The 19,368-nt window shown below is 38.9% G+C and overlaps 1 protein-coding gene across 5 annotated transcripts in view; it reads right to left on the reverse strand.

Moving 5' to 3' along the window:
- LOC143028357 (solute carrier family 35 member F5) overlaps positions 1 to 19,368 on the reverse strand; it is a 48,390-nt gene that overhangs the window by 14,917 nt on the left and 14,105 nt on the right. For 4 of the 5 annotated variants that reach the window (XM_076190311.1, XM_076190310.1, XM_076190308.1 and 1 more), the window contains 9 exons: positions 19,172 to 19,315; positions 18,877 to 18,924; positions 14,556 to 14,828; positions 13,272 to 13,379; positions 9,473 to 9,625; positions 8,550 to 8,732; positions 8,279 to 8,435; positions 7,751 to 7,910; positions 6,603 to 6,848 (listed from right to left, as the gene is read on the reverse strand). In XM_076190311.1, coding sequence (XP_076046426.1) covers positions 6,603 to 6,848; positions 7,751 to 7,910; positions 8,279 to 8,435; positions 8,550 to 8,732; positions 9,473 to 9,625; positions 13,272 to 13,379; positions 14,556 to 14,828; positions 18,877 to 18,924; positions 19,172 to 19,315 — 1,472 coding nt within the window. The remainder of the gene's footprint in view (positions 1 to 6,602; positions 6,849 to 7,750; positions 7,911 to 8,278; positions 8,436 to 8,549; positions 8,733 to 9,472; positions 9,626 to 13,271; positions 13,380 to 14,555; positions 14,829 to 18,876; positions 18,925 to 19,171; positions 19,316 to 19,368) is intronic. The other variant, XM_076190312.1, reaches the window with a different exon arrangement.

Here is a 19,368-nt window from a genome sequence, read left to right on the forward strand (position 1 = left end):
TATACATACCAAAAATTGGCAGTTTACCTAGATGTAAACAGATCAAAGGGGGGCAATGACGAGTGGAACTGTGATGTAGCAAAGTGATTTAAGTTTAACAAGAATAAAAAAATAAAAAATAAAAAGATGGGAAATGGATAAAATGGATGACAAACCGACATACGAAGACAAAAGAAGATTAGATATGAGCAAGTATGAAATGCCTTTAGGATTAGAAAAAATTGTAATATTGACATATGAAGACGAGTCATTCCAATTCAGAACAGAAAGAGGTATCAACCTCAAAAGCATACTAATAAACCAAGAAATATTTGAAATGAAAAGGGATATTGTTGAATGGAAAAGGGAACATAACCAATTATACAAAGAAGTGAGTGAATTGAGGAAGGAAAATGCACTATTAATTAGGGAAATGGAAGAAATGAAAAAGGAACTGGCTAAAGTAAAAAATGATAATGAAAAGATGAAAAGTGAAGACACAAATATAAATGAAACTTTGTTGAGGGAAGTTAATGAAAAGATACTAATAGAGGCAGGCAAAGTTAGTGAGAATATAAAAAAAATCAAACATGATGGAAATTAAAAACCAAATGAAAGACAAAGAAAACAAAAAAATACTATTTACAGAAATAGTCAAAGAACAAATGAACGAAAGTACAAAGGCCACGGTGATAGAAGTAATAAAAGAAAAAAGATATTGGGTAAGAGAGACAATATAAAAAAAAAAAAAAAAAGATATTGTAATCTATGGTATCAAAGAGAAACATGGACTAATAAGGCTCCAAAGGGAAAAAGAGAAGAATATATTGACAGAAATACTAAAAGAAATACAGGAGGAGCCACAAGGACTTGACATGGGAATAGAAGAAATCTACAGAATGGGGAAATATGCTGAAGAGAAGAATAAACCTCTCAAAGTAAAACTTAATTCACAGAGGATAGCAGAAGAACTATTAACAAATGTAGGAAAACTAGCAAAAAGTAAAAACTACAAAAATTTATGGATAAAAAAGGAATTGAGTGATGAGAAAAAACATACATACATATACCAAGGCTTTTTCCCCCTTACAAGGGAGGTAGCCAAAAAGGGAAAGGCATAAAATCATTTCCACCCATTCCATCCCAGAATACACTCCACACCCCTCCACCCTCCTTCATATCTTAGCACCTCCTGGATGACGGGTCTTCCCTGCACCTTGTCCACTGCCCTGGGTCAGAAGCAGTATTGCAAGACACAGCACATCCACATCAAGGCCACTTCATTAAATGGCGACCACCCTCTCCGTCCCCCCAATGCATAAAAGGAGAAGACAGGGAGAAATCCCTTCGGGCTGTGTCAAATTTTGCTCACACATACTACCTCACCCCCCATTCCACCTCATGGAATCACAACATCATCCATATACAACCATTCTCTATTCACCCCTGTCTTCTGTCCTCTCCCGTCCTTCCTCAACAGACATTCCCCTCTTCCCCAAAGCCCCCTTCACTCCATCCATCCACCTCATCCTAGGACGTCCCCTCATGTTCACTCCCTCCACATCTGCCTTCCATACCTCTTTTACTAGTCTTTCTTCACTCATTCTTTCCATGTGTCCAAACCATCCTAATATTCTTTCATCAACCCTATCTCCCAGCTCCCTTTCCACCCCCGTTCTTCTCCTCACCTCCTCATTTCTCACTCTATCTAGCCTAGTAACCCCCATCATACTTCTCAGACACCTCATCTCAAACACATTCAAACTCCTTCTCTCTTCCTCTCTTATGTTCCATGTTTCCGACCCATACAGTGCTGTTGGCACAATCACTCCTTCATAGTCTCCTCTTAGCATCCATTCTCAAATGTCTATTCCTCATTACACTTTTTAATTCACCAAGGTATTTACTTGCTTCTCTCAATCTACATTTTACCTCCACCTTCACTCCACCTTTTCCTGCCACATTTGCACCAAGTATCTAAAACTATCCACTTCCTCCAGTCGCTCTCCCTTAACCACTTCACTACGGGCCAAAATCTCGCGGGCAGCATTAGCTACAAGACGTACGATGTTTCGTCATAATACTCGCATCATAAAAAATAGTCACCGCTTATATCGATCGTTCTCTCTTTAACCCGTGAATTTTGATAACCATAGAAAATGTGATGAATACAGTTTAGAGAGTATGTCATTATGCAGGGGCAACTATAATAAATATAATAAAGACGCCGATATGGCAGCCTCGCGTATCCACTTGCTCCTCATGCCGCCTACGTAGGCGGCACCGTATGGAAGGGGTTAATGCTCACTTCCAGTCTACTGCCACTTTCACCCCTTGTACATCTCATCACCTTATTTTTACCCACATTTATCTTTAGCTTTCTTCTATCACATACTCTCCCAAACTCTGTCACCAACTTCTTCAGTCCCTCCTCCGATCCTGCCACAAGCGCAGTGTCGTCAGCAAACAACAGCTGGCTCACCTCCCACTTTTCTCCATTTTCTTTAACCATCTCCAATCCCTGACCCACTACCCTTGCATTTACCTCTCGCACTACCCCATCCATGTATAAGTTGAACAGCCAGGGCGACATAACGCATCCTTGACGAAGTCCCACCTTTACCTCGAACCACTCACTCTCTCCATTTCTAATCCTGACACAAGCTCTACTACTCTCATGAAAACATGGTACATAAAAAAAAAATGGAAACTTTAACCAAAAAAGAAAAGAAAATAAGAAACTAAAAGTGGCATATACAAATATCGATGGCATGATCTATGGAATCAATGAACTAAATGACTTTCTAGAAACAGAAAAACCTGATATTATGGGAATAGTTGAGACAATATTGAAAGGACCTCTATCAACAAGCATAGTGGGACATGGTCTGTACAACCACTGGGGGAATAATAGAACAGAAAAGCAGTGAGGTGTCATGATATTCACCAAAAAGGGTCTAAATGTGACAAAGATTATTGAAGGCAATGTAGAATTAATTATGATCAAAATTGCTAACAAAAAGATGAAAAGTAGAAAATTTATAGCAGTGTACGTACCACCAAAAACACATGTGGTCGGACAGGGAATATTCCAAATTATTGGAAGACACAATGATTGTGCTAAATGAGTTACTGAAAGAGGGTGGAAACATAGTAATCATGGGTGATTTTAATGCAAAAGACATAATCTGGGAAGAAATGATAGTTAAAGGGGGAGATGAACTTTGGAGCAACATTCTACTAGATATGACCATCGAATACACCCTAACACAATGGGTTAAGAAAAATACTAGATACAGAAACAATGAGGAACTGTCAAAACTAGACTTAATATTAACTTCTGAACCAGATATTGTGAACAAAATAGAGTATAAAACACCAACTGGAAAGAGTGACCATATACTAATAGAGTTTGAATTAAAAGAACAGAACAATGTAGACAGGAATGACAAACACAGAGAGGGAAGATTAATGTACAACAAAACAGATTTTGTTAAACTAAGAAAAAAATTCAAATACACAAACTGGGATAAATTCTCTAAAGAGGAAACAAAGAAGGAAGACAAATGGAACATATTCAAAGAAAAGTGCAAGGAAGGAATTAACAATTATGTACCAAAAAAGAAACAAAAAGAGATTTACATAAAGTGTTGGTTTAACGAAAGGTGTAGTGAGGTTGAGACAGGAGGGACAAAGCCTGGAAAAAATGGAAAAAAGATAAAAAAAAAAACCATCCAAATGGAAAACTTATATATAACTTAGGAACGAATATGTGAATATATGCAGGAAAGAAAAAAGAAATTATGAAAAAGATATTATAGACAAATGTAATGACCAACCTACACTCTTTTACGGATATATAAATGAAAAACTAAAGGATAAACATGAAATAGTGAAACTACATGAAGGAGATAAAGAATATATAGATGACACAGAGATGGCAGAAGTTATGATCAGACATTTTAGATCTGTTTTTACAATCGAGAGCTCACAACCTTGGGAAGATGGACAACAAGAAAGATCACCCAAGATGAAAGAAATAAAGGCAACACAAAAAGAAATAAGAGACCAGATAAAAAACCTAGATGTCAGGAAATCACATGGACCAGATGGAATTGCAAATTGGATACTGAAAGAGTGTATAGATGAACTGACAGATAAACTGAACAGGATATTTGACTTCTCACTCAAAGAGGGAAAGGTGCTACAAGATTGGAAAGATGCAAGCATAGTACATACATATACCAAGGCTTTTTCCCCCTTACTAGGGAGGTAGCCAAAAAGAAAAAGGCATAAAATCATTCCCACCCATACCATCCCTAAATACACTCCACTACCCTCCACCCTCCCTCTCATCTTAGCACCTCCTGGATGACGGGTCATCCCTGCACCTTGTCCACTGCCCTGGGTCAGAAGCAGTGTTGCAAGACACAGCACATCCACAGCAAGGCCGCTTCATTAAATCAGCGACCCCCCCTCTCCATCCCCCCATGCATAAAAGGAGAAGATGGGGAGAAATCCCTTTGGGCTGCATCAAATTTTGCTCACACATACTATCTCACCCCCATCCCCCCACCCATTCCACTTCATGCATCACATCATCATCCATATACAACCATTCTCTATTCACCCCTGTCTTCTATCCTCTCCCGTCCTTCCTCTTCCCCAACCAAAGCCCCCTTCACCCCATCCATCCACCTCATTCTAGGACGTTCCCTCAAACATAGAACTAATACATAAAGGAGGAAATAGGGACAATCCCACAAACTTACAAGCACAGTAGCAAAAATATGCGAAAAGGTCATTAGAAACAAATGGACCAAACACTTGGAAGAAAATAAAAAAAATAAACCCCAAACAATTTGGCTTTAGAAGTGGAAGATCATGCACCACAAACCTAATCTGCTTATACTCAAGATTAATTGAGATAATACAAGAAAGAGATGGCTGGGCAGATTGCATATTTTTGGATTTGCAAAAGGCATTCAGCGAAGTACCACATAAAAAATTAATAAGAAAAATTTAAATAATAGGAGGAATACAAGGTAAACTGCTGGAATGGATGAAGGATTACTTATCTGGAAGAAAAATGAGTGTGGTACTTAAGAGACAAAAATTCGAACAGGGAAGATGTGAAAAGTGGCATCCCACAAGGCTCTGTACTGGCTCCTTTAATGTTTACCATATATATAAATGATATGGATGAGGGAGTAAACTGTTATATGAACTTCTTTGCTGACGATGCCAAATTACTTAAGAGAGTAAGAACAGAAGAAGATTGCATGTTGCTACAAGAAGACCTAGACAAAATATGGGAATGGAGTTGGAAAAGCGAGATGAATTTCAACATTAAAAAATGTAGCATAATGGAATTTGGAAAAAGTAGAAATAGAGTATCGGGACAGTACAAAATTGGAAACAAAGAAGTCAAAAAAGTTGATTCAGAAAGGGACCCGGGAGTAATCATCTCAAGTGACTTGATACCTGATAAACATGTCAATAAATTATTTGGAGAGACTTATAACTTATTGAGGTCGATGAAAGTGGCCTTCGACTAAATAGATGAAGAGATGGTTAAAAAATAGTTGTTACACTGATAAGACCTAAACTAGAATATGCTGCAACACTATGGGCACCTAGCACAAAGAAGAACATAAGAAAGTTAGAAAGAGTATAAAGAGCATCGACAAAGATGGTGCCTACACTGACAAACCTGACATACGAACAAAGATTGGAAAAATTACATCTGTCATCACTGGAACAGAGAAGAGAAAGAGGCGATTTGTTGACCATTTTCAGAATTATAAAAGTGATGGAAATTCTCGACAGAGACAACTTATCAAAGTGGAACTGAAGAGAAATAAGAGGACACGAAAAGAAACTAAAGAAAGACAGCTACAGAAGAGAACTGAAAAAGAATAGCTTCCCACATAGAGTGATTGATGTGTGGAACAAACTGAACGGAGAAACAGTGAATGCCAAAACTATACACGATTTTAAAAATAAACTAGACATGGAGAGATACAAAAACGGGTCACTACGAGCATAGCTCTCGTCCCGTAAAATACAACTAGGTAAATACCAAGGGCTTCTTCCCCTTTATAAGGGAGATAGTCATGTCAAGGCACAAACTCACTCCCATCCAGAATCCTTGTTTTCCTGTTATCTTAACTCGTTGTAGATGAAGGATTATCCCTATCTCTTGCCCATTGTCCTGGTTCAGAGGCAATGGAGCAAAACACAGCACAACCACATCAGGGCTGCTTCACTTACATGGTGACCCTCCCTCCTTGTCCCCTCATGCAAACTAAAACTAGTTTAGGGTGGATAAAGAAGACATGGGTTGAGGTAGAAGTTTAATCAGGACTAGTTCTGTACTAAGCATATTGTAGGAAAAAACTTAGATGAAGACCCATGTCTTTTTTATCAACCTTCCTCAACTAGTCACAAGGTCTCAATAAAGCATAATACTACTTGATGTACAGTCTTTTCTGAATCCAATATTGTGCACATAAAAAACCTGACTCAAGAAATCATAATCATCCCTAATTTTCCTACCTTTATTGCACATGGAGTCGTATGCATAACATGGACATGTCCTTCTAAGCTCTACAACATCTTACCTGTATATCCTATTTCTCCTCCAGCATCGTTTGTAAACAGCCAACACAAGGGTTGCCAGAGGATCCCAATCCTCATAATGTGTTAGGAGGGTTACAACGATGAAAGAGAGCATCATTGGACCGACTCCTGCATAAAATGACCACGAGTACTGGACGCCTTTGACCCACGTGTCCACGACCATGGTTAGTGGAATTGTCAGACTCAGGGATAGTGTGGCCATCAATGAGGAGGTCAAAAAACATCCCCTGGGAAAGAGAGCAATCAGTCACTAAAATTTGAATTTTAAACTCAAAATAATGGTTCTATGAAGAAACACCGTAACGCATATTTCTATCTACATACCAAAAGGCTTCTTCCTCCTCACTATGGATGTAGCCAGCAAAGACATGCAACCACTCTCCACCCACTCAGCACCCATTTGTTTCCCTCTAAAAAATCTATTAGCTTCTTGTGGATGAAGGGTCATCCCTGTCACCCACCTGGGTCAGAAGCGATGAAACATACTTCACACATTTAAGATAGTTTCTCTTTCAATGCTGCTGGACAGCTGGCTTATATTTCTCAGATTTTGTTAAAAGTACAAATATTTATAATCTATTTTTCTCTTCATAACAATGTGTACACTTTTCTAAAGAACCTACTTTTATCTAAAGTGACTTTCTGTACCTACTAAATCTCCTTAATTACTGTCAACATGGTACTCACAGTGGGTACCTTCCAGCTTAGAAAGTCCTCCTATTCAGATTCAAACTATCTTTCCTTTGAACTGAGGTCTATTTCTATGTATGTCAACTTTGATTATAGGGAAACAAGTGAGCTTATACAGCATCTTCAGTTTTGCATTCATAATCCCTCTCTTACGTATGTGAACTTTGAACTTACTTGATGCTTAATGTATACAAATAATTCTTCAGTCAAATGCTGGCAGTATTTTAACTAAAATTTTCTATTTAACTTTTTGTCCTAAATTAATGCTAAAAAAGTAATATTTCATCAATTACATCTCAATAATATTACACTTCAACAAACCCCTGCTATGTATTTTCTATTAAAATTAACAACTATAAGACTATTCTCTGGAGGGTTATACACCCAAAGACTTATAAGTATATTGATAAAAACCTTCCTAAAGTACATTATTCCTTACCAGAGCCATAACAATTCAGAGAGCACAGTGCCAATTATTCCATTGACAGATAAGTAGAGAAACTGTTCTTGATTCGGTAACTCAAAGGGTTCAACTCCAGTCCAATGAAGTATAAGAAATCCAGGCCACAGGATAATGGTATTGAACAAGCCTACAAAACCTGGATGCCATGCAGGAGAGGAATGCTCATCTTAGCTAAGTCTTTGTTATATCAACAATGTCCAACTACTGCCATTTGTGAGATATCAATCACTTCATCACAACAAAATAAATCAAGTGAGTCTTACTGATTTATACTAACCTAACAGTTTAATTTATCTGATATAAAAAAGAACTTTATTACACTAATTTTTGTATACTTTGGGAGAAAAAAAGCAAATTTTAATATATACATTGCTACTAACAATAATACCATGAACTTGAGTACACTACAACTCATCTTGGCAATTCTTTTAAGTTACAACAGCAATTGCAAAAAGAATTCCTACTAACTCTTGATCACCAGATACCATATACCTGTGCACTTACCAAAGAACATGGTGAAATCCATTCTGTCTTCAGAGGGTACCTTCCTCCTTAAGAAAACCATATAGCACGCATATAAAAGTGAACTCAGAAGTGCCCACACTACACCTAGGGGTAACGAATCCCCTTCAATTTTTATATCCTCCAAACTAACCAAGGTCTGTAATGAGACAAAAGATAAATATATACATCCCAAAAGGGTCTTCTATAAACAGTATCCTAATTCTGGATGAATTACATGTATATGGATTCTCTTTATCCATTTTATACATACCACTCCACTCATCATGCTGATCACAGTAAACAATTTGGAGAGAGTGAATCTGTCACTTAGTGCAGAAGGAAAAACAGCAGCTAGGATAAGAGTAAACAATCCTGACGTGGATGACAAGACACTGACCACTCCAGCTTCTGTGTCACTCAAGGAAATCTGGTAGGTGTAGTTGCCAATGAACCACTGAAAAAAAAAAAAAAAAAAAAAAAAAAATAAATAAATAAAATAAAATGAAATAAGAATAAATAAAATAAAATAAATAAATAAAATGTGTATATATATATATATATATATATATGTAAAAAAAAAAAAAAAAAAAAATCTCTTATCTATATACCCAAAGCTTTCCCCCTTACAAGGGAAGTAGCCAAAAAAACAAAGGCATAAAAACCACTCTCACCCATTCCATCCCCAACTGACTCCACTCCCACTTATCTTGGTACCTCCTGGATGATGGGTCATCACTGCATCTTGCCTACTGCTCTTGTCTTGACCAGAAGCAGTGTTGCATGACACAGCACATCCACAGCAAAGCCACTTCATTAAATCAGCAACCCCCCCCTCCATCCCCAATGAATATAATAAATTCAAAATATTTACTACAATTACACAGCAGATTTACCAAGGATTGTGAAGATAGGTTTTTGATTTGTCACAATTGTGTAGTGGGGGACTCAGAAAATTTATTCTGAGTCATTGGTTTTTGTTTTTTGTCTCCAAAATCCATTAAATGGAGGCCTGTGTACATTCTTCTCTAACTTTCTAACACACACATTTTCACTTGTTTCACATCCTGACTATCAGCTTTTACAACTTCATTCACATCAACCACCCACATTTTCTTAGCTTCCCTTGCTCTCACTCCTGATAGCACTGATAAATGCATCCTCTGTGGGTACCTACCTCTATCCATATATACTTACCAAAATACAAAATATGAGGGCCACTTTCATGACTTCTCTAACAGATAGTTTATTGGCTGCTTCTTTTGCCAACTCTTCAGCCCTCACAGATGCTGAAAAGGAGAGCCTCGACAACATTGCTTCCACTGCTTCTGAATCAGACATCTGCCTAACCTGTAAATATATATATTAATGAATCAAGTACCGTAAATACTTAAGTGCTCAAACACATGATTAACAAGGATTTTTAGAACTGTTCTATAAATATATATAGATACATACAGTGAGACCTCTCATTAACGGACTTTAATTAGCTGCGTTTGCCGTGTTTTCACTGTGTTTTTGGTGTTTTGGAGTGGTTTTTGGGTGGCTTAGTGATTGCACGCACTAAACAACAGCACCAAAAGCACTGAAAAAACAGCAAAAACACTGCAAACACAGCTAATTAACGTCCGTTAATGAGAGGTTTCACTGTATACCAATGGCTATGTCCCCCTAACAAGGGAGGTAGCCAAAACACAAAGGTATAAAATCCACTCCTACCCATTCCATCCCCACATACTCCACTCCCATTCATCCCCTCCCTCCCTCTTATCTTGCCTCCTCCTGGATGATGGGTCATCCCTCCACCTCATCCACTGCCCTGGGTCAGAAGCAGTGAAGCAAGACACAGCACATCCACAGCAAGGCCACTTCACTTAATCAGCAACCCCCTCTCCACGTCCCCTTATGCAGAAAAAGAGAAGACGGGGAGAAATCCCTTCAGGGTGTGTCAAAATATTATTCACTCATACTCTCTCCACTCCCCATCCCCCACCCAGTCCCTTCCATGCACCACAGCATCATTTATACACAACCATTCTCCATTCACCCCATATCTTCTGTTTTCTCCCTTCCTTGACAGACATTCCCTTCTTTCCCAATGCCCCTTTTACCCCATCCATCCATCTCCTCCTTGGTCACCCCCTCATGTTCCCTCCTTCCACTTCTGCCTTCCACACACCTTTTACCATTCTTTCTTCACTTTTTAATCCCCCAAGGCATTTACTTGGTTCTCTCAATCTACATTTTACCTGCACTCTTCCCTTTCCCATCACATTCACACCCGAGTATCTAAAACTATCCACTTCTTCCAGTCTCTTTCCCTTAATACTCACTTCCAATTTGGTGCCATCCTCTCCCCTTGTACATCTCATCACCTTACTTTTACCCACATTTATCTTAAACTTCCTTCTTTTGCATGCCTTCCCAAACTTTGTCACACACTTCTTTAATCCTTCCTCTGATCCTACTACAAGTGCAGTTTCGTCAGCAAACAACAACTGGCTTATCTCCCATTTTTTTCCATTTTCTTTAAATATCTCCAATCCCTGGCCCATTACCCTTGTGTTTACCTCTCACACCAACCCCATCCATGTCTAATTTGAACAGCCAAAGCGACATAACACATCCCTGGCAAAGTCCCTCCCATACCTCAAACCACCCACTCTCTCCACTTCTGATTCTGACACAGGCTCTACTGCTCTCATAAAAACTCTTGACTGCTCTTAACAGCTTTCCTCTTATCCCATATATCTGCAATACCTCCCACAGTGCATACCTGTCTACCCTGCAATAAACCTTTTCCAAATCCATAAACAACCTCACCAGCTAGTCCACCATGAATGTACCTCCATTTTTCAGACATTCTGCATGACACCCATCCAACCCAGGTGCCTTACCTGCTCTCATCATTGTTACAACTGCCTTCACTTCATCTTTCCTTATTTCTCCTCCATTTTCCTCACTCATCATGGTAATTTTCTTAGTGCTTCTCACTGCAACTACCTTTCCCTCCCTGTTCTCCTTCACATTTAGCAACTCCCTAAAATACTCTGCCCATCTTCCTCTTACTGCCTTCTTTTCCATTATCATCTCTCCATCTGCACCTTTTACCTTATCTTCTCTAATTGATTCGCCTCCTTTTCCTCTTTTAATTTCTTTCCAATTTTTTTTTTTATTACTTCAAAATTTTCTGTCATACTCCTACCCCACTTCACATATGCTCTCCTCTTTGCCTCCCTTATCTTATGCTTTACTTCTCTTTTCTTTTCTTTGTACCTCTCATATCATTCCCTCATCCTATTTTGTACCCAATCTATGAAAGCTTGCTTCTTCTCTTGTACAACCTTCTTTGTTTCCTCATCCCACCACTCACTACCCTTCCTTCTATTTCCTCCCATCCTCCTTGTTCCACACAGATTCTTTGTACACCTTGTGACTTCCTCCTTGAACCATCCCCATTCCTAGTTGTTGTTGTTGTTGTTGTCGTTCCCTAGACTGTCTGTCCGAGCAGTCCCGTCTCCCCAAGGAAGGCCACAGCCGAAACTGGGTTTTCCCACAAATCCTTTATAGAGTGTATGTTGTGTTGTTTGCGTGCATGATTGTGTATAATGCAGTCTTCCATTATGTGTTGTATGGTATGGGGTGAAGTGTTACATCCTGGGCAGCTGTTCACAACACGGTCGTCCAGCCTCTACTTTATCCTTCACTCCCTCCCATTCCTCTCTCAGCTACTTCTTGGACTCCTCCTTTTCTTTCTCATTTAAGCAGTTCACTCTAAGCACCTCCTTACCTTCTGTCCTTTTCCTCTTTCTCCATCTATCCTTCACTCTCAACATACCTTCCACCAAAAAATTATCTGAATTCCCCCACTCTCTCCTCTTAGAACATGTACATTCTTAACTCTTCCTACTATACTCCTGGTTACCACTATATAGTCCATTAATGCTCTATCTACCACCCTTCCATCCACCACCCTCTCCCATGTGTACTTATGCTTGACTTTCTTCCTAAACACTGTATTTGCTACCATCAACTCTCTAGACACATCTCCACCATCAACTCTCCACTATGATTTTTTCCTGGAACTCCACACTTCCCAACCACTCCATCTATTGGTTCATTTCCTACCCTAGCATTAAGGTCTCCCAATACAACTACATTGACATTTTTCCCTAATCTCTCTATGCACTCATTTAAATCCGTCCAAAAAAGCTTCCCTTTCCTCTACACTCATCTCACTACCAGGCCCATATGCACTTACAAAAACCCACATCTCCCTTCCCAGTTTCACCTTCATCCACATTAACCTTGAAGAAACCTCTTCTCCTTCCACTCCACTACACACTTACCTATATTTTCTCATTTGTCCTCTCTTCACTCCTGAGAACCTTCCAACTACATTCCCATACTCACACTCGGCCCTCCCTCTCAACTTGGTTTCACTCAGTGCCAACATCCATCTTATTTCTCACAAACATACTGCCTATCTCTTCCCTTTTACTCTGATCTGTACCACCTCCATGCACATTAAAAGACCCAAACCTTAGGGTATTGGTTGGTAAACTCCTAGACCTTCCTATGCCTTTACTTTTTTAGGAATGTCCCCTTTGGGGCTACAAGGAGAAGGATGCCTAGTCCTAATCTCTGTCCCGTTTTTTTTTTTTTTTTTGCCTTGTATGACTCAAGTGGGAAGACTTGGTGGCAGTATTCTTTTCCCCCAGCACAGGGTTAGGTGAAAAAAGGAAATGAATATTCAGAGAAATGGTACAAGACAATAACAAGGGGTGGGGGACAGCATAATGGAGGGACAGTCGCAGTATAATAAAGTATGATAATTTCTCTATGAATAGAGATTTCTTTGACCACTGACAAAATGATGTGTGGCTCTAGTCTATAGGGGTGCCCCATATAGACCCTAAAGTATCAGCTGCATGCTACTGAGCCACTTTAACATGCAGCCAATATGAAACATGTAATACTCATACAAAAAAAGTACCTCAGTTAGCGAGCTGAAGCGTACTGAGCGGATAGAGCTGTCATCGGATTCTGCATCAGAACTCTTCTCATGATCTGGAGACTTAAGGGGCACATACCGTGGCTCACTCTGTATCAAATAAGTAAAATGATCCACCTAAAAGTACCACATATTAAGAAACACAAGAACTTATAAAATAATATAGTAAAAGAAAATGCTACAAGAACTTTGTGGAATGATAATAATAATTGTTGCCTCTAGTTCCACCAACTGGATACCTGTAGCCCCACAACAGCATGCAATGGTCTTGTGACTCTACCTCAGATCTATTTGGAAAGAAATGCTGGACTGTTGCCTGTGCTGCATTAGTCTGGGTTTGTTTTTATCTTAACAACTGATGTACAGAAGATGAGGGGAGCAGTTGCTGGTTGTCAGCTCTCCTTGGGCACAAAAAATGGGGGAAAATAATCAAAGTACAAAAGAGATGTTGGAGCTGGTCTATTGACTGAGAACTAGCTTTTCAGGGCTGCACCTCCAGATGGAGGTATAGGCATTGATGGGACTTGAAGACGAGTGGTGGGAAGACAATTCTCTTTCATATTCATCTCGTAGGACCACTACTTGTAAGCACCTATCACTAATCTCATCAATGTGGAAGTAAATAGTGAATATAATCTTAATCACTTATTTCAGCTTACAATGTTCCTATGACAGACCAAACCATTGCCATTATTCATTTCATGTATGACAAATCTAACTTTCTCCATTGCTTACTTCAGGTAGAAAATTTGCATAGAGGTCATCCACAAAAAAATTAAGTCAACCAATTAGTTGTTATATGACCAGCAAGTGGTGGACCTGCAAGATGGATGTCAGAGAGAACTATCTCCATGGTGCCCATCTTTAAAACTTGTCTACACCTCTATCTGGAGGTGCAGTCCAAGGGGGGGGGGAGGTTGACCCTTGGTCTCTGAACTAAACTGAAGATCTCTATACCAACTTTGATTACATTTCCTTCAGTTTTCATGTTCAGACAGCTGACAGCTGATCACTGCTCCTCAGCTCCTATACACCAGTGACAGACAAGCAGTCCTACAATTGCACAACATAGACAACAGTCCAAAGTTTCTTCCCAGAGAGATCTATGAGAAGGTCCATGGGCAATCACCAGCCTGTGAGGCTATAGGTTTTCAGTCAGTGAAACTTGAGCCAACAATTCTCATTATTATCCACTACCTAAAAAGCAAAGTGGCGAAGCATGAGAAAGGAAACAAATTTGTGATAATAAAACTAAATATAATAAACCTCAGCAGGATAAGACGTTGCTGTGGCTCCCTCAGGTGGATTTATTGAGGACCTCAGGGAAGAACTATTGTCCTGAGCTGTGTCTGTAACCTTCCTGCTACATTCCTCCACCACCACCACCATGCCTGTCCTACTTTGGTTGTGAACTGGCAAAATGTGCCACTGCACTGAGCGAGTAAGGACAATTCCTGGTGAGGAGTCAAAAGCCAGATGATTGGAAACTTGATCAATTGTGAAGATGGGATGACCCGCAACACTGCTACCTTCCCCATCCTGAAACACCCAAGGCAGTGTTCAAAAGTTTACACTTCTTTCCACTATTTTTTCATTTATATTCAATAAGTGAATACAACAATTTTCTAATAAAGTTTAAACATTCATTTGTCTAGTATCACATAACTCACTATCGAGATTATATATGAAGACTAAAACAATGGTTACATACAGTCAAGTAAAAACAAGTAAGTGTTCAGGATGTCCCACATGGTAGTACAGTCAAACACATAAGTGAATCCCCATTTTTTGTCTGATGTTATATAATCTGGCTGTTCAAAGTGAATTTACTTTTGATTTCTTCAACCTAGTGATGTAATAAAGATTTTGTTCTCATGCTAGACAATTTTACTCAACTGAGTAACACCGAGTCTTAATCAATCAAGGTTCAATTTTGTCAAATCTTTTAGATAAACAAATTTGTCTAGTGTTGACCAACACAAAACCTACAGAGACATCTACAAAGCTAAAAGGATTAAAGTTCTGGAAACTGCTTGAACAACTGCCATTTCAAGTGATTCATGTTGAAGAAGCAGTTTTATGTATCTGGGGTCACAAGATGCAGTGAATTACAGAGTAAAGAAAATGAGTAAATGTCTGGGTGGAATGAAAAGGATGAGGATAGTAGATGTTTGGGAATGAAAACAATAAGAAAGCTATACAAAGGAGTGACTGTACTCATGGTGCTATGGAGCTGATAATTGGAATGTATGAGAGGCCAAAATGAGGAGACAGGATGCTTTAGCAATGAAAGGTTTGAGAAGTATGACAAATGTTTTGAGAATGGTTTGAGACAGAAATGTGGCAGAGGCAGAGAACAGGTGTTGGAAGAAAACTTTTTCATGGGATGGGCCAAAGTGTTGGTCCAGTCTATGTGCTCCAGCAGGCCGCTGTCCGACTTCGAAACTGAAGTGCTCAGCTTGGGACTTAAATTCGCATCCCGAAACCTAACCAGAACATCGACCTCGTCACGAAGAACTACAGGTACAAAGACAGCGAATTCCAGCAGGGCTACATACAAGGACTACTAACCTCGGCACTTTGCGACCCTCCCAATCCTACTTTACCCAAGAGATACTTTCGAGCGTTGGAGGCACTCGCCAAGGACCCCGCCGTCAGGATCACCACCGCGGACAAAGGTGGAGGAGTGGTGGTGATGGACGCATCGTCCTACCTACATAAGATGACTGACCTCCTCAGCGATGAAAATACTTACACCAAAGTCACCCAGGCGAAAGTGGACGTCGAGACAAGTAACTTCCTTAAGGCAGCCAGGAGGATTCTTAGGAAATCAGAAACGCCCAATATACCCATGAGACCAATTATCAGGGATCGGGAGTGCGCCACACAAACTGGCAGGTGCGCTGGCCAAACATTTGTCTCGGACCCTTAAAGCGATTGACCTCCTTAGGGCTAAAATCACTAGTTCCCACACTGACCTCCCTATTCCCCCCAATGACTTTGTGGATTTAGTACAGCTTTGTGTCCAATTTAATTACTTCAAATTCCAGGACCAGTATTTTCACCAAAGTTTTGGCATGGCCATGGGCTCTCCTTTGAGCGCTGTCCTTGCCAACCTGTTCATGGAATTTTTAGAAGCAGGGCCTTTCTCAGATATCGTTCCTGGCAACGTAGTATGGCTTCGCTATGTGGATGACATACTATTAATTTCCCCCAGACGGTTTGACATCCCCAAACTCCAAGCGGCCCTGAACGAGGTTGAGTCATCCATCCAGTTCACCTTGGAGGAAGAAATTAACGATTCCCTTCCATTTTTGGATACCCTTATTATCAAACATGATAATTTTTTAAAATTTACAGTCTACAGGAAACCAACCAATAAGGACGATTTGACTCACTTCCTATCCCACCATGACCTCAGTATTAAAAAAGGTGTAGTCATAGGTTTCTACCTCAGAGCTCTCAGAATTTGTAGCCCTGAATTCTTAGAGGACGAGTTTAGGCACATAAAGGAGGTTTTTCATAAATTAAAATATATGGATTGGGATAACGCAGAACTTCTTCGAAGCGGCCGCCATTCAAAGCTTCAAAACCATTGAGCAGAACAGAGGCATGTTTAACATCGCCCCTCCTATAATCCATCTGTTACCCGCATTAAATAAATGTATGAAATGTCCCCCTTAGTCCACTTCAACAAACTGTCCTCCCTGATAACCTCTCCCAGTTCCTTCCCTGTTGGCTTATATGTGCTCAGAGTGTGTGTCATGTCTGTACTTGAAAAAGCTGTAACAAGCGAAACGTAGTACTAATAAAGGTTTCGATCTCACAAGGTGTTTATTCTCACAATCTTGAAGATGAATAAAGAACGACTTCCAAAGACAGTGGACAACAGAACTAAATGAAGTGAGCCTGAGAGGATCTGGAATAAGGTGGATGAATGGGGTGACAAGAACATGCACATGATATGTCAATAGATCAGGGAAGAGAAAGCATAAGATAAGATGTTAGAGAGAGAAAGAAAGAAAAAGAGAAATACAGAGAGAGAGGGGGGGAAAGAGAGGGAGAGAGAGAGAGGGAGGGAGAGGGAGAGAGAGAGAGAGGGGAGAGACAGAGAGAGGGAGGGAGGGAGAGGAGAGAGAGAGATAGAGAGAGATAGAGAGAGAGGGAGAGAGAATAAGAAATAGAGAGAAAAAGAGAAAGTCAGTGTGAGAAAACAAGAGGGAGAAAACAAGAGAAAGAGTAAGAAAGAGAAAGAGAGAGAGAGAGAAAGAGGAATTTTTTTTCTTTTTCTATATTAATGGTAAAGCACTGGATAAGAGCTATGTTGGAGATGTAAACTCAAAAGAGAGAGAGAGAGAAAAAAAGGTAGTACATTAATTGTAATGTACAAGATAGGAGTTACATTTGTGGGGTCCCATCTCTGTGTCTATCCACTTACCAAAGTTTGCTTTAAATTCATTTATCAGTAAATTATCTAATTGGGAATGTTTCTTCTAATCTATTCCACAAATATTGTATTTCTTAATGTCCTTCAAACATTTAATTTTCTTAGGTTCCTTGGTGTATTTTCTCCCATACTTATTGATCTTTGTCAATCTGTCCACATCATTCATAGTTCCAAGACTACAGTCACAATACCTCTTCTCTTCCAGTATGGATAATAATCTTTCCTTTTTTGATTTGTTGGCTAGGTTAAAATAATTTTAGTTGCCATCCTTTGTATTCCATTTTCTATATCTTCCCTGTCTTCTTTCCACAAAACAACTACTTCAAGACCAGTCACTAAACTTCCTACTCCACTAAAGTCCTCCAGACAGCAGCATTACAGAAAAATCCCTTACACATTAAGCAAAAACCACACTGGCTATATTTCTTGACATCCTTTAGACATGTATTATGTATTTGTGTGCATGTTAAGAATCTGACGCTGTTTTGATATCTGTACAAAAATCTATATTTCTGGAAAACATTTGGATAAAAATATGTTGTCAAGAGAGATCACAGGGTATATGAAATTCTTTGGGTAGTAAAGATCACTATTCTAGCCATTTACAAAAATTCATTCATGTCAATAACCAAGTACAATTATGTCATTCAAAATATGGATAAGTTTAGTTTCTTTTGTTAATAAATACTAGTGTAGATATCATGCAATAAAATGACAATTTCAAAGATTGAATCTTATATACTTGTAATAAGAGTGTTTAAGAATCTTTAGAATGAATATGCACTATACATACTCCTGAGATATTGAAGATTTATAATTTTATTAAGAAAAATATCCAAGTGAGAAATAAATGACTTAGGCCCCACAATCTTCAAAATAAAGACATGTTTACTAGCACATCACATAAAACACAAGTCCACACTACAGAACAAATTGCCAGTGGACAACAAATAGCAATGATCATATTCATATATGCTTACCAATTTTCTATCTCTTTTCTAAAACATAAGCAACATTACAGAAGTGATGGCTGATAAAATTACACTATTTGAAACATGCAAGGATTAAATCACAAACAGAAAACCCAAGCCACAGTTAATACATCTTTAAAACAGAAAACTTGGCTTCTATTTGGCTTACCAATCTTCTTTCCCCTTGTTCACCCTCTTCAGGACCAATATTAACAGCCTGACAAAACAAAGAATAAATTAATAGTAAAATTACATAACTTCCTAGAAAGATCACTGAAAGTAGTTTTGATACTATGAAAAAGTAAGATACTTTATTCAATAATTCTCTAGCTTTTATGCATAGTACTATGTACAAATCTTCACTTTTTAAGCTAAAGATACTGCACTATGATAAGTGTACAGCATTATTTCTATTCAAAATAGTTATATAAGCGCAAATATAAATTTCTGTTGATTGTACATACCTGATATAAATTTGGGGGAGAGTGAATACACTGCCGCCTCCATGGTGCCCAAAATAAAAACCTCAAAAGATATAGGGAGAACATACTTGTCTTTAAATATGTACTGAAGAAAGGCTTGTCAAATCCACAATTTTCAAAGATGTACTGCAATACAGAATAAAATAATACGAATAAAAAACATGCAGTGACCAGTGATT

This window comes from Oratosquilla oratoria, chromosome 9, assembly GCF_046742065.1.
Source record: "Oratosquilla oratoria isolate Oo_2021 chromosome 9, ASM4674206v1, whole genome shotgun sequence".
Lineage (NCBI taxonomy): Eukaryota > Metazoa > Arthropoda > Malacostraca > Stomatopoda > Squillidae > Oratosquilla > Oratosquilla oratoria.